We start from the raw sequence: 22,126 nt of genomic DNA, 5'->3' as shown, positions 1-22,126 counted from the left end.
TCGATGTGGGGCTCCATCCCAGGACCCTGGGATCATGACGTGAGCTGAAGGCGGACACTTAACTGACTGAGCCACCCAGGCGCCCCTGAATTGAACATTTAAATTGGTAAACTTTATGGTATATATCAATAAAATGGGGCAGGGGCTGGGAGACCTAGGGCTTCCACAGGGAGAAATTCCTCCCTTGCCCAGCGGAAAAGACCTAAGCAGAACTTCCGGGATCTAGTGGCCTTGGGCTGCCTCCAGCCCAGCCAGCTAAAGATGGACTGAGTAGGAACTGAGCCACGGAGGGGGACGGGGAATACCAGGAGCCCTGGGGTATGGGCGGGGAACAGGTTGGATCCATTGCTCCTGTGTTTAAGGGACATGCCATGTATCCTGATCCCCTTCTTATGGAATCACTGCACCCCAGACCTCTGCTGAGTGAGTCTGTGCTCTTGTCCAGGGAGTGCCCCACCTTGAGGTACTATAACAAGTGTGGGAGAGGGTGGCTTGGTGTTCCAGAAATAGGAGACAAGTCCATCAGCATTTTCAGGACCCCACTCTCCATCCTGTCCTTCACTGGGGGCCTGAGAAGGACTGCCCCTTTTTTTGCCCGCAGAAGCCCTGGGTGGAAGGGGCATTGGAGCTTCCCTCAGATCTCAAGATTTTCAATGACCTGCCTGCTCTCCCAGCTCCCCAGCTGACCCAAGGCATGTCCTGGGTGTGGACTGTCCCCTGGTGGCGAGACAAGGAAGGAGCCACACGTTCCTCCTCACAGCAAGGTGGGTGGGATCCTACAGGCTGTGACAGGCAGAAAGGGGTAAGTGACCCTGAAGGTATTCTGGGGTGCATAGGCAGAAGGTCAGGCTGGCCAGGAACGAAAGAGGAGACAGATGGAGAGCGGAGAGCCCAGCTCACTTGTTCCATACACGTTAACTGAAAAATAAAGTGTGTCATGGGAAAATGATCAGACAGTACAAAAGGCCCTATTACAAAAGCCCTCCTCCCACCCTGAGAGTCCCAGTGCCCCACCCAAGGCAACCACTGTTTACAAGGCCTTTTTTGTTGTTGTTTTTGTTTTTAACACAAATGGGAGTTTGCTATACCCACTAATTTGACCTTTAAATATAAATACATATATATATAATATAAATACATATATAGCTTGCAGAACAGTAACACCACACATCGTCCTCATCCTTTTTTTTTTTTTCAGCTAATAGTTGATATTTCATCAGTTGATGCACCTTAATTTCTTCAACCACCCCCTACTGTCAAAGAGTTCCCAGCCTGGAGGGCGTGGGTGGCACAGCGGTTAAGCGTCTGCCTTTGGCTCAGGGCGTGATCCCGGCGTTATGGGATCGAGCCCCACATCAGGCTCCTCCGCTGGGAGCCTGCTTCTTCCTCTCCCACTCCCCCTGCTTGTGTTCCCTCTCTCGCTGGCTGTCTCTATCTCTGTCAAATAAATAAATAAAATCTTAAAAAAAAAAAAAAAAAGAGTTCCCAGCCTGGTGGGGAAGATGAGCAGAGACAGTGTGACTTGTCCCACGGAAGCTCCTGCCCAGCATCTATGAGCTCAGGCCTTGAATGTGCTACAAACCCCCTGGAAGGTGTCCCTAATCTTTTGCTGCTTCCAGCAACCCCCACCACTCTAGATGAATCCAGATCCCACAGAGAGGCACCCTGAGCCTGACCACCTCCAGCCCAACTCCCCCAACAGAAACACTGGTAAAATGATCCTGGGAGGAAAGTCTGACAAGTCTTACCCAGATTAAAGGCTGTTTGGAGGGGGAATTGGAGAGAAGTGGAGAGAGGCCCCGGGGGCTATAGGCTATGGCCCCAGGAGGACACAGCTCTCTGGGCTAGTCTAGGAGCTGCTCCCTGGGAAAAGGTGAGAACCTTCTGATACCAGGAACTGATTGGGAGCAGGGCTGCACCTCCCACAGGAGCTGCTCGCTGAGCTGGGAACAAGGCAGGGGGACTGCAGTTTGTGCCTGTGGCTGGGCAGGGGGCAGAGGAGCCGGGCAAGCTCAGGGAACTCCCACGTTTTCTTTTCGTTTCAGGCTCTGGATTCTCTGCACCGGCAACTCTTCCTCTGACCCCTCCCCTTCCTCTAAGCAGTTTCACTCAGGCCTGACAATCTGGAAAAAGCTACATCTGTATCCAAAAGGACCCAGAATCCTCTTAGAACGTGTGGTGCTCCCAAAGGGCCCACCGCTTCATGCCACCACATAGCTCCACCCCGCCCAGGCGGGCAGCCTGAAAAGTGGCATCGTTTGGGAACGGTGGCAAGAACGCTGGTCTGGGAGTTGGGAGGTCCGGGTTCCAGTCCTGGACATATTCTTCTACCGGTTACTGATCTTGTCCGAGTCACTTCCTTTCTCTGGCCCTCAGTTTCCCAATATGTGCAATGAAGATATGGGCTCCATCTGTCCTGCTTCCACTGCCCTTTAAGGATCAAATGGAGAGCCCCTAACTGCGCCCACCCCCCACCCTGCCTCACCATGGCCAGTCCAGACTCACATGACCCATCTCTCCTTCAACTTCCTGACCTTTTAGTTCCTCAAATCTGCCCAGCTCTTTCTTTACCCTTTCATGGTCTTCATGTATATACATTTTTCTCTGCCGGGAATGCTCTCTCCTCCCTCTTTCCTAGTCAATCCCAATTTAATTCATATTAAATGTCACTTCCTTTTGGAAGCCTTAGGCCAGGTATCTTTGTATTTCTTCACAGCATCACAACTTTACTTACTTATGTTAGGGTGGCCAGTGTCCTGGGCAAAGAATTGCAAAAAGAGTAGAGGAAAAAGCAGGACAGAGTTTATTCTTCAAGGGAGGAGAGGAGTCAGACATCCAAGAGAAGTCACCTGAGTTTCTGTCAGTCTGGGTATTTTTAAGGCGTTTTGAAGGATGTGAGAGGGCTGCAGCTGTGTCCTTGGGGAGGGGGTATGGGCGGGGGAGGTCGACTCTTGGCCAGGTAGAGCAGATGTTAGAATCTTTGAGGGGCTCTGTCCCAGGCTCATCCGGGATATGGGTTGTGGTCAGACTAGAGAAGAGTATGTTTTGTAGTTGGGGTCTACTGGCTGAGAGTGGAGGGCACCATAACCTAGAGAAACAGAGTTACGGCCAAGTGCAGACACCTGTGAGTTTTGTCTGTAAGCTTTGCTGGGGGGGGGCGGGAGTGGACTTTGAACAGATTCAATTTTTTTAGGACTAAATTAATTTATTCAGAGCACGTGAGCGGGGAGGGGGGCAGAGGGAGAAGGAGAGAGAAGCTCAAGCAGACTCCCTGCTGAACCCCATGTGAGGACGGATCTCACAACCCCGAGATCATGACCTGAGCCAAAGTCAAGAGTCAGCTGCTTAAACGGCTGAGCCACCCAGGCGTCCGGATTCCTTTCAATTTATGTAAGTATTTGGTTTCCAGGTTTTCCCTAGAGGAGGGTGGCAGTGCCTGGTACAAAATAAAACTCCAAATAAAAGTATCTGTTGGACAGTTGCCTGGATGGAGAACAGTAAATCACATGTGAACACCCTCCAGGAACAACGGTACCTGAAGGCGCTTGTGAAGGGCACCGGGTCACAGCCGGTGCTTTTGAAGACACGGGTCACGCGCTCCCGCACCACGTGCGGTCTGAAGACACGCTCCGGGCTCCAGTCGGGGACCCGGAAGCGCGGTCTCTCGGGAGCGGGCTCTTGCGCTAGCTTCTGTGCCACGTGGTCTGAGGCCCACAGCTGATTGGACGCGGACCGTCCCGCCCCCTAGTCAAGTCGCAATTGATGCCCCGCGGGCCCCGGTCAGCCCGAGACCGCAGGACCATGGAGGCAGCAGCTGTGGCGGCGGTCCTGGGCTTCCTGCTTCTGGCCGCCGCGGGCCGCTCGGCCGGGGACGAGGCCCGGGAGGCGGCGGCCGTGCGGGCGCTGCTGGCCCGGCTGCTGGGGCCCGGGCCGGCGGCCGCCTTCTCGGTGTCGGTGGAGCGCGCCCTGGCGGCCGAGTCCGGCCTGGACACCTATCGCTTGAGCGGCGGCGGCGCCGGGGCGTTGGTGCGGGTGCTCGGCTCCAGCGGCGTGGCCGCCGCCGCGGGGCTGCACCGCTACCTGCGCGACTTCTGCGGCTGCCACGTGGCCTGGTCCGGCTCCCAGCTGCGCCTGCCGGAGCCGCTGCCCGCCGTTCCGGAGGAGCTGACCGAGGCCACGCCCAACAGGTACGGGGCCCGCCGGGTCCCCCGCCCCCTGCGGCCGCCTGCACCTGCCTCCGCCTCCCACCTCCCGCCCCAGGGCTCCAGAGGCCCCTCCCCGCCCCGCGGCAGCTGCTGCAGGGAGACTGAGCGGAGCGCGGGCTTTAGGGTCGCCCTGCCTCTAAAAGCCGTGTGTCCTTGAATAAGTCACTTAGCCTCTCAGAGCCTCAGTGGGCTCATCTGAAAAATGGAAATATAACATCTATCACGCAGTGTTGGTCGTGAGGATTTGCACCGTGACGGGCGTAGAATTTGTGGTGCAGAAAATGCTATTCCTTTCCTTCCACCTTCTCTTGGAAAATGCCCACCGAGGAATGACACCCACCCCCTCACAGCCTCCGTTCTGGCGCTTGTCCCACCGCAGGGAGGTGGTGTGTGCACACACCTGTCTCCACATTAGACTGTGGGGAGAGGGACCCCCCCCTTCCAGGACAGGGACCAGTGTTGCCATAGAGCACTTAAACACTGTGCAGAAGGGGGCTCTAGCAGAGTTGGCTGGAAATGCAGTGTGCTCTCCCAGATAGCTGCCTGGCTACAGCTGGGGGCGCCTCGGACGCTCCCGAACTGATCCGGACAGGCCGAGGCCCCGGACTCGAGGGCCTCAGGCTCCTCCTAAGACGGCTCTTGGCTTTTGGGGGAAAGATTTAAGAGCAAGGCATTTAGAGAAGGGACAAAGGTTTATTAAGTCTGAAAGTAAGAAAGGTGCCACTTCACAAAGTAGCCATCTCTCCTCCCAGATGAGGAAGAGGACACCCCTTTGCCTCTAGAGAAGGGTTTTATAAGTTTTTCAAATTAGCTATCCATATAGGGAGAGGCTTACTTTTTAACTTTGGGCGTTTTAAAGACTTTATTTCTTTGAGAGAGTGACTGAGAGAGCACAAGCAGGGGGAGCGGCAGAGGGAGGGGGAGAAGCAGGCTCCCTGCTGAGCAGGGAGCCCAATGAGGGGTTCAGTCCTAGGACCCTGAGATCATGACCTGAGCCGAAGGCAGATGCTTAACTGACTGAACCACCCAGGTGCCCCTAACTTTGGGTTTAACCTTTAATTTTTCCATTGCTTTAGGGTTGTGATTCGGGTTGTGGAATTACCCATGGGGAGCAATTTTCAGAATGTCCAACCTTTGTGGCTTTTACTACTGGAGGGAGTGGGGTCTTGTAGTTTTCCACGAGTGGGATCTTGTAACTCTTTTTATGACCTGCTGATTTTTAGGGTAAGGGTCAGCCCAAAACCAGAATGGCTTTACTTTGGTCACCTTGTCTCCCGAGCCTCCCTTCCCTCCTGCCTCAGTACTGAGTCCCCGGGCCACCTGAGGTGGGTCCTGGAGTGAAGCAGTAGAGGGGTCACAACTCCTCCCCTTTGGGCTAGATCTGTAGTGGGGGGTTGTTCCAGGGCAGGGGACCCTCGGAGGTTGGGGGACGTCCCCTCTGCCCCCAGGGACATGCTGCAGCTCACGCCTCCACCCGCAGGTACCGCTATTACCAGAATGTGTGCACGCACAGCTACTCCTTCGTGTGGTGGGACTGGGCCCGCTGGGAGCGGGAGCTAGACTGGATGGCACTGAATGGCATCAACCTGGCACTGGCCTGGAGCGGCCAGGAGGCCATCTGGCAGCGGGTGCGTGCCCCCCCCCCACCGCCCCCGTGTCCCTGCCTCCCCGCAGCAAACACAGAGGAGCACTTGCTGGGGCCTGCACGCCAGCACCTCACTAGAAACGCTAAGGAGTCAGGCTCCCCCCTCTCCCACCGCCACAGCTGGTCAGGCTGCCGCTTCCATGGATCCTGTCTCCTCAGCAGCTCTTGATCTGCCTCATCCTCTTTATCCTCATTCATGGCCCCAGTGCAGTCTCTTGCCCCCTCTCCTTGGATGACCCCCCCCCCCAAGAGCCTTTGAACAGAACTCCTGGCTCCTAAGTTCCACCAGTGTCCTTTCTCAGATGCAAAGCTGGTGGAGACCTGCTGCCCTCAACACGCAGGAGCTCCCCTCAGTTCCAGGCTTTTCCCCTGCCCTGGGGGCTTCCATGCCTGGGCCCTGAGGGCTCTGGCTGCTGGAGGTGGGAGTGGACTCTTTAGTCTCCCTGCAGAGCTGGCTTCACCCATCATTCTAGCCGGCCTTGTCCAGTGAAGCCTTCTAAGGCCCTTTCCCCGTTTGGCGAGAGCCCCTTGTGCCTCACCTCACCCTTGCAACAAAGCTGACCGATGAGTCAACTCACCTGTTCACAGGTCTGTCTCTCCTGGACTGTGGGCTCCTGGCAAGGGCCACGTTTGTCTTCGTAACTCTGGGGCTCAGCACAGAGAAGAGATGAATGAGTGTAGAGTGAACGCATTCATGAACAGAGATGAATGTATTTCTATGTATTTACGTGTGGGGCCCGCCCTCCTCCTCAGGTGTACCTGGCCTTGGGCCTGACCCAGTCAGAGATCGATGAGTACTTCACTGGCCCTGCCTTCCTGGCCTGGGGGCGCATGGGCAACCTGCACAGCTGGGGTGGCCCCCTGCCCCGCTCCTGGCACCTCAAACAGCTTTACCTACAGGTAAAAGGACGGGGAAGGAGAGGGGGCAGAATTGGACAGTACTACGTGGTCCTGGGCTAAGGAGCGTGGTATTTGGCCAGCCTCGGGGCTCTTAACTAGGCCTTGGGCACTCTGTGTGCCCCGGGGGAGTGAGGGCGTCCCACCTCAGGGCGACGCCCACCACCTTCCACTCCCCTCCTCGCAGCATCGGATCCTGGACCGGATGCGCTCCTTCGGCATGATTCCAGTGTTGCCTGCCTTCGCGGGGCACGTCCCCAAGGCTCTCACCAGGTAGCGTTCCCCGCTTTCCCCCCTACTTGGCTCAGAGAGGGGATTTATTTTTCCCTGCAACATGTGATTTAAAGAAGAACTGAAGCTCTCCATGTAGGCCTGGGCTTGATGCCGGCGCTGCTGTTGTACTCAGGTTACATGACTGCTCTGTGCCTCAGTTTCCTCACTTGTACATATGGCTCGGCACAGTCTTAGCAAATGGTGCCTCTTATTTAGTGGTTCGTAGAGGTGTGCTGGTCCTCTGTCCTTTCTGCTCCTCTGTGCCACTGACCCTTCCTCTCCTATGGCTGGGAAAATTCTTCACGGCCCAGCGGACACCTCCCCTCCTTCAGGGAGCCTTGCTGGGGCGCCCGGCCTTGTTGGCACCTCCTTCGTGCCCATGAGCACCTGCTTCCCACCACCGTCACAAGGCTTAGTGCACGCTGCTGGCCTGGCTGGCCACTCCTTCACCTCTCGGCTGGGTAGCAAGAGCCTCGTTCATACATTCAGCAGACGCTTGTCCTCCCAGGCTCTGTGCTGGGCGCTGCGGCTGCAGCGACAAAGGTGCACTGAGTTCCGCCCCTGCTGGGTGAGAGGTTGGCAGGGGCGCACACTACAGTGATGTGGGCAGGAATATATGTGGGTCCCCTTCTCTGTCTAGGCCCCTTCTGCCTGGGGAAGAGGGGCAGCCAGGGCTCAGAGCAGAGGCAGCACTGGGCCAAATCTTAGAAAAATGAGTGTTGCTTGTTTCAGCCGGTGGGAGGGGGAGAGAGAGCAGAAGCTCTACAGATGAGGTGAGGTACATAAGCAGGGAGGGAGGAGGAAAGGACTCCAGCCAAGGGCACAGTCTGTGCAAAGGCACGGAGGCACGGGAGACTGGGATGAGTTCCAGGACCTGCAGTCAAGCCAGAGAGGCTGGTGATGAATACTGTGTCAGCCTCCAGGCAATGTTTGGACGCCCCCTCCACCCTGCGCCCTCCCCCACTAGGGTGTTCCCTCAGGTCAACATCACCCAGCTGGGCAGCTGGGGACACTTCAACTGCTCCTACTCCTGCTCCTTCCTCCTGGCTCCGGAAGACCCTCTATTCCCTATCATTGGGAGCCTCTTCCTGCGGGAGCTGACCAAAGAGTTTGGCACGGATCACATCTACGGGGCCGACACTTTCAACGAGATGCAGCCCCCCTCCTCGGAGCCTTCCTACCTTGCCGCAGCGACGGCCTCTGTCTACCAGGCCATGATCACAGGTTTGGTGCCAGGGGGAGCTGGGAAGGGGAGCCCCCCCTCCCCAGGGACAGGGGCGCAGCAGAGGTCAGTGGGGTGGGAAAAGAGCACTTGACCGTTTACCAAGCACTTGCACACACACCCCATCTCAGTTAACCACACTGCGGTTGGGAGGTGAGCTCTGGAGCCAGGCAGCCTGCTCAAACCCTGGCCTGTGTGACTTGCAACAAATTATCTTCTTCCCAGTGCCTCAGTTGCTTCGTCTGTAAAATGGGGCTACCTCATAAGCAGAACGATGCCTGGCTCAGAGTAAGTGCCATTAAGTGCTGGCCATTGCAAGCCTTTCAGGTGGGCTCTGCTCCGAGCTGAGGCAGGTAATGCGGGCCAGAGGTTAGGGGTTGTGTTCAAAGCCGGTGGGTGCCCTTCCTGGTGCTCAAGGAACTCAGAGCTCCTTCCTGCCGCTTGCAGGGGAGGGGTAGAGAGGGGTCAGGTCAGCAGTGGCCGGGTGGGGAGGCCTCTGTGTCAGCCAGGAAGGGAGCCCATTGGTTCAGGCTGCCTCGAGAGCACTGGTCCGAGTGTGATCCAGGACCCGTGGCCTCAGCCTCGTCTCAGAGCCTGTCAGGTCTGCACATTGTCCTAAATCGGAATGACTTGGGCTTGGGCCCGGGAATCTGTTTTAACCAGCCTTCTGGGTAATTTCGATGCTTCGTAAAGCTTGACAACACTGGCCTAGAGCTCCCAGCCGGGAGGAGGAGGGGATGGCAAGGGTGTGTGTGATGCAGTGCCCTGTGGTTTGGGGGTTACAGAGGAAGGAGTGTTCCGTGACAGAGTCATTTAACTTCTCTGGACCTCCGTTTCCTCATCCGTAGAATGGGGTGAACGTTCCCCTGCCCTCTCTCCTCTCATCAGTCCTCTTCTCTGTCTCCCTCCCCCTGCCCCAACCACAGTGGACCCTGAGGCTGTGTGGCTGCTCCAAGGCTGGCTCTTCCAGCACCAGCCCGAGTTCTGGGGGCCGGCCCAGGTGAGAGCCGTGCTGGGGGCAGTGCCCCATGGCCGCCTCTTGGTTCTGGACCTGTTTGCTGAGAGCCAGCCTGTGTACACCCGAACGGCCTCCTTCCACGGCCAGCCCTTTATCTGGTGCATGCTGCATAACTTTGGGGGCAACCACGGTCTGTTCGGGGCCCTGGAGGCCGTGAACCGGGGTCCTGCGGCTGCCCGCCTCTTCCCCAATTCCACTATGGCAGGCACAGGCATGGCCCCTGAGGGCATCGGCCAGAACGAAATGGTCTACGCCCTCATGGCGGAGCTGGGCTGGCGGAAGGACCCAGTGGCCGATTTGGAGGCCTGGGTGACCAGCTTTGCGGCCCGGCGGTACGGAGTCGCCCACAAGGACACAGAGGCCGCGTGGCGGCTGCTTCTCAGGAGCGTCTACAACTGCTCTGGGGAGGCCTGCAGCGGGCACAATCGCAGCCCTCTGGTCCGGAGGCCGTCCCTCCAGATGGCGACCGCCGTCTGGTACAACCGGTCCGATGTGTTTGAGGCCTGGCGGCTGCTGCTGACAGCCACCCCCACCCTGGCCGCCAGCCCCAGCTTCCGCTACGACCTGCTGGACGTCACCCGCCAGGCGGCCCAGGAGCTGGTCAGCCTGTACTATGAGGAGGCCAGGGCCGCCTACCTGAACAAGGAGCTGGTCCCCCTGCTGAGGGTGGCGGGCCGCCTGGTCTACGAGCTTCTGCCCGCGCTGGACAAAGTGCTGGCTAGTGACCGCCGCTTCCTGCTGGGCAGCTGGCTGGAGCAGGCCCGGGCGGCCGCCGTCAGCGAGGCCGAGGCCCGTTTCTACGAGCAGAACGGCCGCTACCAGCTGACCCTGTGGGGGCCCGAGGGCAACATCCTGGACTATGCCAACAAGCAGCTGGCCGGGCTGGTGGCTGACTACTACGCCCCCCGCTGGGGGCTCTTCATGGAGATGCTGGTGGAGAGCCTGGCCCAGGGCCTTCCCTTCCAGCAGCACCAGTTCGACAAGAATGCCTTCCAGCTGGAGCAGGCTTTCGTCTTCAGCACACAGAGGTATCCCAGCCAGCCCCAAGGGGACACTGTGGACCTGGCCAAGAAGCTCTTCCTCAAATATTACCCCCGGTTGGTGGCTGGCTCCTTGTGACCCATGAACCACCCCTGGGTGGCCGTCTTCCCAAATTCCAGGCCTGGGCGGGTTCCCAGGGCCTGGAGCTAGACGGGCATCCCAGGAGGGCCTCAGGCCTGGGCAAAGGAACTCAAGACCCGCCGGAGGATCAGGCCTGGGAAATTGGGACGGAGGTGAGCTGCCCTCCTCCACCACCCCAAATTTGGGATCAAAGTACTGTTTTAATACAACTTAATAAACTGGTGAACCACCTGGGCCTGTCTGTCAGAATGTCACTACCGTGATGCCTGGGAGGACTCGGGGCTAGAGGACGGACCCAGTGTGAGGCTGTTTTTCCCTGCGCCCTTGCTTCGGCCTCCCCATTTCTGATACTAACACCCGACCTTGGAACCGGGAATGCCCTCCCAAAACGTTTACTTTCACACCCTCAGCAGCAAACTTTGGAACTTATAATTGTCCCTATGGGACAGAGGCACACCCAGGGGAAGATGTGCCCAGGGCACTCAGTGCCCACACGAGAGCCCACATCTCCTGTTGCAAAACTTTGCCCTACCTCTGACGAGCCACTGAAGAAGGGGTATTCCAAGCAGTGGCGTCATCTCCGCCTTGACCAGGAGCGGGCTGGGGAGAGTAGGCCCCAGACCCGAAGGAGGACTCAACCTTGAGATTAGGCTGGAGACACAACAAGGGGTGGGGACCCCAAGGGCGGGGGCGGGGCAAAGCAGGTGATAATCTAGCTCAGAGACCTGAGCCCTGCACTCCCGGGCCTCTCCCCACTTGTCGCCTCATGGACCGCACGGTCGTGCTCATCACCGGCTGCTCCTCGGGCATTGGCCTGCACCTGGCCCTGCGTCTGGCATCCGACCCCTCCCGGAGCTTCAAAGGTATATGAGGGGCTGGGGTGGAGAGAAAGGAGCAGCCCCTGCTCCAAGGGCACCCAGGTAGGGGTAAGCAGGGAATTCAGATCCTCCGTTTCTTTCCGAATCTCCAGTGTATGCCACGCTGCGGGACCTGGGGGCGCAGGGCCCTCTGTGGGAGGCGGCCCGGTCCCGAGGGTGCCCTCCTGACTCCCTGGAGACGTTGCAGCTAGATGTGAGGGACGCAGATTCTGTGGCCGCTGCCCGGGCACGCGTGACCGAGGGCCGCGTGGACGTGCTGGGTGAGCCCCCCACAACACGTGTGCAGGAGCCTGTCTGGCGCTGTGTCCAAACCAAAATGCCCCCGGGAACACAAAGAGGACAGAGAGGCAGGCAGGGTCTGACTTCTCTCCCCTCAGTGTGTAATGCGGGGCGGGGCCTGCTCGGGCCGCTGGAGATGCATGCGGCTGGCACCGTGGGGTCCGTGCTGGACGTGAACGTGGCCGGGACGGTGCGGACACTGCAGGCCTTCCTGCCGGACATGAAGCGCCGCCGCTCGGGACGCGTATTGGTGACCGGGAGCATGGGCGGCTTGATGGGTGCGTGGAATGGGGCGGGGCGAGCGGGAGGGGCGGGGCCTGGCGGCAGTGCCACGGGCTGCAGTGGGCTCCGGGTGGAGACCCTCCTAGATGCGCCTCCAAAGCCTCTTCTCTCCTCGAAGGGCTGCCGTTCAACGCCGTTTACTGCGCCAGCAAGTTCGCGATCGAAGGTCTATGTGAGAGTCTGGCGGTTCTGCTGCCGCCCTTCGGGGTCCAGTGAGTTACCGCCCCGGCCCCGGAACCCCTGACCCCTGACTTTGGGAACTCTAGCCCCCTGTCCTGTTGGAGCCTCTCTCAGGCGGTCTCCCTGGCCCCTCCCCACTGCGGCTCCCATTGACGGTGTGCCAGGGCTCTGCACGGGTTATCGCACCTGTGCTGCCATCCCGCTGGGAAGCTCCGGCCCCGAAGAGGTTAGGTGACTGGCCCAAGGCCACACAGTAAGGGAGCCAGCCAGGTTGGAATTCTGATGCAAATCTCCCTCACACCCCCAAATGGCTGTGGGGCGGGGGAGAGGCAGGGATGGTTTTCGCGCAGCAAACCGCTTTTCAAAGGCTCTGGTTACCTCGGCGCCTGTCGCGGGCTTACAGACCCTCGTCCCGCCCGCCTCCCCCTTCCCGGCGGCGGTGCTGGGGTCCTGCCCGCTGGCTGCGCCCCCGCGCACTCGTCGCTCTGCGCCCGCAGCGTGAGCCTCATCGAGTGCGGCCCGGTGCGCACCGCCTTCCTGGAGAAGCTGGAGAGCGTCCCGGGCGGGGCGCTGGACGGCGCGGACGCCGAGACCCGCGACCTCTTCTCCCGCTACCAGCGCCATTTGGAGCGGATCTTCCGCGAGGCGGCGCAGGACCCGGAGGAGGTGACCGAGGTAGGCGCCGGGCGGGGCCCGGAAAGCAGGGACGGCGCGCGGGGGACAGCGGCCAGCCCCGGCCAGTGCGCCTCCTCTCGCCGCTGCAGGTGTTCCTGGCCGCGCTGCGCGCCCCGCGCCCGGCGCTGCGCTACTTCAGCACCGAGAGCTTCCTGCCCCTGGCGCACCTGCGCCTGGCCGACCCCAGCGGCTGCAGCTACGTTGCCGCCATGCACCGCGCGGTGTTCGCCGACGAGCCCGCGGAGGAGGAGAGCGCCGCGGCCCCGGGCGGCCCCGAGCTCCGCGCTCCTCCCGCCGCCGCCCCGCAATAAACGCTTGACCCGCCGCTGTCTGCCGCTCTCTCCTTGGTGCCCCAGGGTCTCGCGATTCTGGGGGACGGAGCCAGGCTGCTGGCTGCACCGCACCTGGGCGACAAGTGGCGCGTGCTGCGGGTGGGTGATCTGGAAAGATCGTGCTTAGCCCCGGTTATAGCTATGCGGAAACCGAGGCTCAGAAAGAAGAAGGAGCTAGCCCCGCCGAAGGGCAGGGTGGAGAGTGGTCCCTGGATTCCCAAGGGATGTCTGCAGCAGTTTAGTGGGCCCGGGAAGGGGGAGAGTCGGGTTGTGACTTGGCCCCCACTAGTCATGGGACCTCAGGCAAAGCCCTTATCTTCTCTGAGTCTGTTTTCTTATCTGTAAAATGGGTATAAGACCTATGTCACGGAGTGTATGAACGATTAATTGAGGTACTGTCTGGAAGTGCTGGGATGGAGGTCTTAATAGCAGGCACCGCTGTTATTACTACTCCTAGTGGTGTTACTGTTGTAATCGTGTTCCTGTGTGGAAGCCAGATGTGTAAAGAAGAAACAAGGCTAAGCGAGTCAAAAGGATACAGCTCCACTCCTCCTCCTCTATGCCCCTGCCCTAGACAAAACTCAGCTGGAGGGATCCCCACCAGCCCAGAAGCTGCCACTCACCTGGAGGTTCAGCTCAGGATCCAGACCAGGCTGTCTGCCCAGTGGGCTGTCCTTCCTGAAGCCAGGGGAAGGGCCTGCAGAGTTGTGGGGCCAATCTCCCTCTAGGTTGCTGGAGGAGGGGTGGAGAACAGGTGCAGACTAGGCCATGAAGTTGCAGGCAGAGGAAGGACAGAGGTGGCCAGGAGATGGGGCCGGGGAAGGAAATGACCATTTGGAGTGGGCAGGGGCCTGCAGAGAACTTGGGAAGCTGGACTAGAGAGGAAGCTGCTGGGGTTTTGTGGGGGGGAGGTATGGCATCTTGGCCTGCTGCTTCCTCCAGGTAATGGTCTTCTCTGGGCCGTTGACTGCTGGCCGCTTCTGCTCCTGGGACAGGGGACCTCAGCCAGGGGGATCCCTATCCTCCTGCCCTGCTGGCCCAGATGGTTCTGCTGTCCCTTCAGGATCCAGAAAGGCCACAGGAAGGGGAAAGGGCCAAGGTGGCATGAATTGCTGAGACCTGCTCTCAGAGCCCAGCTCCCCTCCCCCAGGCTGCTCTTTTGCACCCCTGTGTGAGTGTGTATGGCTTGTGTGTGTGTGCTCACAAGGTCACCCCTGGGGGTGCAGACACAATGATGAGAAAGGCAAAATGTGACCCCTCCAAAAATCACATTCATACTTTTTTTTTAAAGATTTTATTTTTAAGTAATCTCTACACCCAATGTGGGGTTCGAACCCACAACCCCGAGATCAAGAGTCCCATGCTCCACCGACTGAGCCCGCCAGGTGCCTCAGTTACATTCATACTCTTATAGTCTCAGGCAGTCCCATGACTTTGAAGACCATTTATATCCCGATGAGCCCCACCTAAGTCTTCAGTGTCCCCAACTCCACTGTTTCCTACAAACTCCAGACATACATCTCCAACTCCCTACTCAGCATCTCTTCTCGACGCCTAATAAACTTAATGTGTCCGAATGCCAAGTCCATCCCAGCCCTCCCGCTGCTCCTGCCCGTCTACCACACTTCAACATATGACAACTCCATTCTTCTTTCTCACTCCTCCCTCAACCAGTTCATCAGCAAATACCTTCAGTCTTCAAAGCAGATTTGGAAATCACCCTGGTCTATGCAGGCACCATCACCTCATCTGGATTATTGCAGTAGTTTCCTAATTGGTTTCCCTGATGCCACCCGTGCCCACCAATAGTAAAATTTCCACAGAGCAGCCAGAATAGTCCTTTAAAAATGAAAGTTATTTCATGCCTGTGCTTAAAACATCTACTGTGGTTTTCTAAGTAAAATCCAAGACTTTTCCCCAAGACCTCCAACACATTCTTTGATCTGGCCCCCACCTTCTGACCTTACCTCTCACCACTTCTCATTATCTGATTCAGCCCTACTGGCTTTCTGCCCCAGAACTTTTGAACTGGCTCTTCCTCTGTCCCGTTCACTTTCCCTAATCTCTGAATCTTCTCTTCCTTTAGGTCTTTGCTATTTCCCTGGACAACCTTATCTAAAATAGCATTCCCTTCCCTCCACTGTAGTCCCCTTACTTTGTTTTATTTTTCTTCATAGCACTTATCACTAGATGTGTTATAGATTGACTTGCTGACTTTATTGTTATACATTTATTTATAACTTTCACCACCCCATCCCAAGACACACAGGAATCTAAGCTCCAGGGGAGACCCTTTGTTTTGTTCACTGGGTGATCGTTGTACCTAGAACCATTCCTGATCATGGGAGACACAAATCCACATTTACTAAATAAAAACGACTGTTGGTTCACAACCTGGGCAGTTCCCTGGGTGAAATCTGAAACCGGCCCCTGTACACAGAGGGCAAGGAAAGATGAAAGAAAGAAGCAGACCACTCCAAGTTGGTAGGTGGTGGGTTTAATAAGCAAGTGAACTGACATACGAGACTTGTCCTGGGTGGCCGCAAGACAAGTAGATCGCCGCACTTACCCACCAGAATCTTAAAAAGTTTATATAGAAGCCTTCAGTAGGTTCGGTCACATGTAATATGCAGATGGTCTCAACAACATTGCGCTCTCAAGGCTCCCACTGTGGGAATAGGGGGCGGAGCATATACTCTGACAGAGGACGGGGCGAGGAGCCTACAATTGCCTAGGTCCAGCTTGAGAGTCAACCGGCAGTCACATTTTCTTGATGATCTCCTCCAACAGTGACTCTGTGTGGGGCTGTGCTCAGATGTTTCAAGGTGCTTCCTGAGACTCTGCAGTTTGTTTCTTCATTTTGGGTCCTCTCTTTTAAAATCCAACCTAAGGGGGCGCCTAGGTGGCTCAGTCCCTTAAGAGTCTGCCTTCGGCTCAAGTCATGATCCCAGGGTCCTGGGATCAAGCCCCCATTAGGCTCCCTGCTCTTGGAGAGTCTGCTTCTCCTTCTCCCTCTGCCTGCTTCTCCCCCCGATTATTCTCCTTCTCACTCTGTCAAATAAATAAAAAAATCTTAAAAAAAAAAAATCCAACCTAAGGTGTCTCCTGCCAGAAGCTTGGCCTCAGTGCCTTCGTGGCTCTATAACTCTTCCAATCCTGCACTCCAGGGGCAGATCCAGGCTCTGTGGGGCCAAAGGCTTATACACCTTCGGGACACCTCTTTATTTATTTTTTAATATTTTATTTTTTATTATGTTCAGTTAGCCAACATATAGTACATCATTAGTTTTTGATGTAGTGTTCAACAATTCATTATTTGAGTATAACACCCAGTGCTCATTGCAACATGTGTTAAGATTTTATTTTTAAGTAATCTCTACACCCAAGGTGGGGCTTGAACTTACAACCTTGAGATCAAGAGTTGCGTGCTCTACTGACCGAGCCATCCAGGTGCCCCTTAGGACACCTTTTTAGGGCACTTGCGTGGCACAGTTGGTTAAGCTTCTGCCTTCGGCTCAGGTCATGATCCTTGGGTCCTGGGATGGAACCCCACAGCTGGTTTCCTGCTCAGCGGGGAGCCTGCTTCTCCCTTTCCCTCTGCCCTTCCCCCCCTGCCCCTTGTGCTGGCTCTCTCTCTCAAATAAATAAATAAAATCTTTAAAAAAATACAAAACAAACCCACATAATTATGAAAATAAGCATTTGTTTAGTTTGGGGAAATAAATCACAGCACATTACTGGAATCTTGGAAATTGGTTTCCCTCCCTCTCGAGATCTCTGTGGACAACTCACTTGAAATATCTCCTGATGGCAACCTGGCTTCCTCTCCCCAGGGAGACTACCAATTCCAGCCTTTCCAGCCCCATTAGCTTCACAGTAAACCCCTTGCCACTAGGTCTCCCACCCTCCTCCCCTCTTCTCCTGTCTGGAGACCATCCTCTGGCAACTTCACTGAGCTGCCATGCAGAGTTCTCTGCCTCAAACTGGTTTTGGGTGATGTGGAAAACTCCCCACCGAGCCACAAGACCTCTGCCATTACTTCCTCATATGTTCCTGGAACACAGAGGGCCTCAACTTCCCCAACTGTGAAATGGGGATTCGGACAGAGTTGTCCTGCGGCCTCCCACAGGAGGCTCTTCGGACGGGGAGGGGGCCAGGAGGGCTGCGGGGACTCTGAGTCCTGATTTAAGGGCCACCCTGTGACCCCCACCTTTGTAATTTCTTAAGAGGAAAGCCAGGTGTTAGTTCTGCCTTTGCCGCTGTCTCCTGGGTAACCTGGCTGAAGCCATTCTCTTCTCTTAGGGTCTAAAGGGCATCCGCAGAACGCTGCTTTCAGGTCCGCCTTGCCCCCCACGGGCCAGACCCCTGATGGCTGGGACCTGGAAAGAAGCCTTCAACCACCTCCCCAGCCCGTGAGTTCGGCCCCGCCCCCTCGGCCGGGCTCACCCCACGCCGTACATAGTCTCGCGAGATCCGGAACCGAGCGGAGACTTTGGCCTTTCTGCCGTTCCGTAGCTCGGAGCCGCAGTTGACGAACTAGTGCTTCCGGGTCGCCGCCAGGTAAGCCTCCGCGGCGGGGCTAGCGGAACCTAAGCCCAGAGGTCTCAGTAAGTAGGGGACCGATCCGAGCCTGAGCGTTTCCCTCTAGTCCCCTCCTTCGAGTCCCTGAAGACTCGGGCACAGCCTGGCAGGGGGGCCCAGGATTTCTGGATCCCCAGCCCTATGACTCAGGGGCTCTTGTCCAGCCTAGTTTCCCCGCCCAGGATTTCGATTCAGTTCAGCGACTTCTCCGCTCGGTCTGAGAAATATGGAAACCGCGGCTTAGCGCATAGTCCCGAGGCGCGGGGTACCAGGCCCCGTGCCCTCCCCCGGTTTCCTCTGGATCAGCACAGACCCCCGTCCCTGCGCCAGGTCCCCTCCCTTAGGTCCAAGGCCCAAGTTTTCAGCCTCAGCCGCTTAATCCCTCAGTCACCCACGCCTCGTCTCCCTGGCTGTCCGCAGGCCTGGGCAGCATGGCCGTATTCCGGTCGGGCCTCCTGGTGCTGACGACGCCCCTGGCCTCCCTGGCCCCTCGCCTGGCCCCCATCCTGACCTCGGCGGCCCGGCTGGTGAATCACACGCTCTATGTACACCTGCAGCCGGGCATGAGCCTGGGGGGCCCAGCTCAGCCCCAGTCCAGCCTCGTGCAGGCCACGTTTGAGGTCCTGGATTTCATCACACACCTCTACGCTGGCGCCGACGTCCACAGGCACCTGGACGTCAGAGTCCTGCTGACCAATATTGGAGCCAAGAGCGCCTTTCTCCCCCCCCTGCCCAGTTCAGTCCAGAACCTGGCCCACCCACCGGAAGTGGTGCTGACTGACTTCCAGACCCTGGATGGAAGCCAGTACAACCCGGTCAAGCAACAGCTAGAGCGTTATGCCACCAGCTGCTACAGTTGTTGTCCCCAGCTGGCGTCGGTGCTGCTGTACCCCGATTATGGGCCCGGAGAGCTGCCTGTGGAGTCCCTGGATGTCCCCTTACCCTCCACCATCAGGCCAGCCTCCCCCGTGGCCAGGTCTCCAAAGCAGCCAGTGCGTGGCTACCACCGTGGGGCTGTGGGTGGCACGTTTGACCGCCTGCACAATGCCCACAAGGTGTTGCTCAGTGTCGCCTGCATCCTGGCCCAGGAGCAGCTTGTGGTGGGAGTAGCAGACAAAGACCTGTTGAAGAGTGAGTGAGAGAGACCCTGGAATAGAGCAGGGAAGACCCTCAGAACTCCTTAAACTTGCCCCCAGTTCATGATTGAGGAAGAGTGGGGCCGTCCTTTACTTCCAACCCGCCCAAATGTCACCCTGCCTGGCACTCAGCTGGTGCTGAGGAAATTATGTTAAATGAGTAAATGCAGCTTTCTCAGTGTGTGGTCTAGTCACCACTCAAAGCAGAATTCCCCCAAATGTGGAGCCAAGGAATCTGTACTTTTAAGAAGTTCTCCGGGTGATGAACCCTAAAGATAGAGACCTTGGCAATAAATGGATGAGTAGCTTGTAGGTAGCTGTGCCAGAGACAGCAAGAGGGGACTCGTGGTTGGTGGTTCTCGGAATTGTCCATCTGACGCTGATGCTCCCGGGCACTGCTGGTTGTCTGGGCACTGGCCGGCCCCTGCCGTGACTGCTGTGCTTGCCGGCTGCCCCTCTTCGTAGCTCCCCTGACACAGACTACTTCCCAGCTTAGTCCTTTCTTCCTGCCACCCACCCCCATCTGGAGATTGGATGCTTAGGGACAGTCTTCCCAAACTTTCCTCCCCCCCAAAAAGATCTCACTGTTCTTTTGGGCTCCTTCCCCAGGCAAGTTGCTCCCTGAGCTGCTCCAACCCTACGCAGAACGTGTGGACCATCTGAGTGAGTTCCTGGTGGACATCAAGCCCTCCTTGACTTTTGATATCATCCCCCTGCTGGACCCCTATGGGCCCGCTGGCTCTGACCCCTCCTTGGAGTTCCTGGTGGTCAGCGAGGAGACCTATCGTGGGGGGATGGCCGTCAACCGCTTCCGCCTTGAGAATGTAACCCCTGAGGGAGACTGGCAGAGGGAGTGGATGGGAATGGGGAAGGCCACGTGGGGAACTGTTGGAAGTACCACGACTCCGGAGGAGGGAAGAGAGGGTTTAGGGTGGTGAGGAAGAGGCAAGAAGGAACTGGTTCCCAGCTTGCCCTTGGACACAGGCTCTACCTCGGGGATACGTAGGGGAGGATATGGGGAGGGGCAGCTCAGGTGTCACTGTCATCCTGTCCCTCCCTCCCTCTCCTCACCCCTCCTCTTTTACCACAGGACCTGGAGGAGCTTGCCTTGTACCAGATCCAGCTGCTGAAGGACCAAAGCCACAAGGAGAATGAAGAAGACAAAGTCAGCTCCTCTAGCTTCCGCCAGCGAATGCTGGGAACCCTGCTTCGGCCTCCATATGTATGTCTGCCTCCCTCTCTCTCCCATCGTGGGTGGGCTGGAAATGCTGGAGAGTAAAGACTGAAGAATTCAGTCCCAAGCATGAGTCTGAAGACCCTAGTAACTGGGGTTCCCTCTCCTCCACCTGCAGAAGAGGCCAGAGCTCCCCGCACAACTCTATGTGATTGGGCTGACTGGCATCAGTGGCTCCGGGAAGAGCTCAGTAGCTCAGCGGCTTAAGGGCCTGGGGGCATATGTCATCGACAGTGACCAGCTGGGCCATCGGGCCTACGCCCCAGGTGGTCCTGCCTACCAGCCTGTCGTGGAGGCCTTTGGAACAGGTAATACCTGGGGAGGGCTGGGAAGTGGCCTGAAGTGGGATGGCCTGGCCTCCTTGCCCAGTCCTGTGTCTCTGTTGTCCAGATATTCTCCATAAAGATGGCATTATCAACAGGAAGGTCCTAGGCAGCCGGGTGTTTGGGAACAAGGTAAACACACTCCTCTCCAAGGGTTTCTTAGCTGCTTCCAGACGCAGAGGTTGGGACCCAGTGGACCTCTCTGGTCCAGCGTGCCACTTTCCACTCATCTGTTCCCAACCACCTCCTCCCTTGGGCTGGCTCCATCTCTGAGGGAAGGTAAACTGTCCGCTTCCTCTGTTCCCCTCCTCAGAAGCAGCTGAAGATACTCACGGATATTGTGTGGCCAGTTATCGCAAAGCTGGCTCGAGAGGAGATGGCTCAGGCTATGGCCGAGGGTAAGTGGGAGGGATGATGGGAGCAGCCAAGGGGGACTTGTTATGCAGATTCTCCTCCTGGGAGCTTCCCCACCCCAAGCCAGACCTTCTAACTTTCCTTGGGACTAGGCCTCCTGGGCTCTAGCAGCAGGTGGGGTGTGCTGCTAGCAGTGATGGGGGCCTCCCCACAGGAAAGCACGTGTGCGTGGTCGATGCTGCTATGCTGCTTGAGGCCGGCTGGCAGAACATGGTGCATGAGGTGTGGACCGTTGTCATTCCCGAGACTGAGGTATCTGGACCCCATCTCCCTCCCCACCCCTACTGCAGACCGCAGCCTGCTCTGAGCCCGTGGGCTGACCTAGGCTTTGTCTGTGTCGAGGCTATACGACGCATCATGGAGAGGGATGGCCTGAGTGAGGCTGCAGCACAAAGCCGGTTGCAGAGCCAGATGAGCGGGCAGCAGCTTGTGGACCAGAGCCACGTGGTGCTGAGCACGTTATGGGAACCGCATGTCACCCAGGGCCAGGTTGGTGCCGAGGGAAGGGCTGGGTTGTGGGGAAGGAGTCTCCAGTGAGTGCCTGCCTGACCGTGTGCTCTCTTCCCCCAAACGTTCTGGCCCCGCTTAAAGGTGGAGAAAGCCTGGGCCCTCCTGCAGAAGCGCATGCCCCAGTCGCCGTAAAGCCCGTGGCTGACACTGAGTTCTCTGTGGGGCCAAAGTGGCCCCTGCAGCTGCCAGGAGATTCAGCAGTGAGAAGGAATGGGGGCCTCAGTGCTCAACCTGCTTGGGCCTAGAGGGCTCTGAGCCAAACTGGGGAGGGCAGGGCTGGGCCTGGTGACACACAGGAGGCCTACCCTGCTTGCTGGTGTTTGGCCATCACTGAGGATGTGGCTCGTGGGGGAGCAGGCCTCTGGCGTTCTGTGCCTACTCTTGCCCACAGTGTCTTGATACCTATGGCTGACTGTGGCCAGGGCAAACACTGGAATGTGTAACAGAATTAAAGACGAATGTTGCCAGGTGCTGTCTGTATGGTGTCTGCTTCCTGTCCCCATGCCTCTGGGTGTCTTTGGAAGCCTTGAGCTGCAAGCCGGGAGGGCACTGGTTAAGAGCTTGGCTTTTGAAGCTAGCCAGACTGAAGTCAGCCTTGGACCTATCACTGATAGCTGTCTGCTTTGCGAGAAGCTACAGACTTTCTAGGTTCCTCGGTTTCCCTATCTGTAAAGTAGCATAACTTGGCTAACGGGCTCTCTGAAAGCCTTTCTCCCACCGGTCTCCTGCCAGATGCCTGGCTGCGTGTTGGAGGACCGGCCTCCCACAAGCCAGGCGGGGCCTCTGCCCTTACGGAGCTGGCAGCCCTGCGGGGTCGGCCCAGGTGGCCAGGCCTGCACCCCGCGGGGCGGGTCGCCTGCAGGGTGGGGGTGGAACACGCGTCCCCCGGAGCCGCCTGGGCCCGCACAGCGCGTGTACAC

At 57.7% G+C, this 22,126-nt stretch overlaps 3 protein-coding genes across 8 annotated transcripts; all 3 read left to right on the top strand.

Moving 5' to 3' along the window:
- Positions 1–3,747: 3,747 nt before the first annotated feature.
- Positions 3,748–11,045, top strand: NAGLU (N-acetyl-alpha-glucosaminidase). Its single transcript, XM_026512793.4, has 6 exons — positions 3,748–4,187; positions 5,686–5,833; positions 6,604–6,750; positions 6,935–7,020; positions 7,988–8,244; positions 9,169–11,045. The coding sequence occupies exons 1-6, from the start codon at positions 3,763–3,765 to the stop codon at positions 10,377–10,379; spliced, it is 2,274 nt and encodes a 757-aa protein (XP_026368578.2). The 5' UTR covers positions 3,748–3,762; the 3' UTR covers positions 10,380–11,045.
- Positions 11,046–11,148: 103 nt separating this feature from the next.
- On the top strand, positions 11,149–13,018 carry HSD17B1 (hydroxysteroid 17-beta dehydrogenase 1). 2 transcript variants are annotated; one of them, XM_026512797.4, is made up of 6 exons: positions 11,149–11,245; positions 11,353–11,520; positions 11,638–11,817; positions 11,940–12,033; positions 12,499–12,676; positions 12,766–13,018. In XM_026512797.4, exons 1-6 carry the CDS (start codon positions 11,149–11,151, stop codon positions 12,985–12,987), a joined length of 939 nt encoding a protein of 312 aa, XP_026368582.1. In that variant the 3' UTR covers positions 12,988–13,018. The 2 variants fall into 2 exon arrangements, with proteins under 2 accessions (XP_026368582.1, XP_026368581.1); XM_026512796.4 differs by having other exon boundaries at positions 11,353–11,817.
- Positions 13,019–17,494: 4,476 nt separating this feature from the next.
- Positions 17,495–21,676, top strand: COASY (Coenzyme A synthase). Of its 5 annotated transcripts, none has more exons than XM_044389227.3 (10): positions 17,495–17,568; positions 18,010–18,720; positions 19,335–19,549; positions 19,816–19,947; positions 20,078–20,267; positions 20,350–20,414; positions 20,596–20,680; positions 20,851–20,948; positions 21,039–21,185; positions 21,288–21,676. In XM_044389227.3, the coding sequence occupies exons 2-10, from the start codon at positions 18,021–18,023 to the stop codon at positions 21,336–21,338; spliced, it is 1,683 nt and encodes a 560-aa protein (XP_044245162.1). In that variant the 5' UTR covers positions 17,495–17,568; positions 18,010–18,020; the 3' UTR covers positions 21,339–21,676. The 5 variants fall into 5 exon arrangements, with proteins under 5 accessions (XP_044245162.1, XP_026368568.1, XP_044245163.1 ...); XM_026512783.4 differs by having other exon boundaries at positions 20,329–20,414; XM_048224911.2 differs by having other exon boundaries at positions 17,548–17,615.
- Positions 21,677–22,126: the final 450 nt, after the last annotated feature.

The sequence above is a fragment of the Ursus arctos genome, unplaced genomic scaffold (assembly GCF_023065955.2).
Source record: "Ursus arctos isolate Adak ecotype North America unplaced genomic scaffold, UrsArc2.0 scaffold_24, whole genome shotgun sequence".
NCBI classification, from domain to species: domain Eukaryota; kingdom Metazoa; phylum Chordata; class Mammalia; order Carnivora; family Ursidae; genus Ursus; species Ursus arctos.
This window is presented reverse-complemented; position numbering and strand designations above follow the sequence as displayed.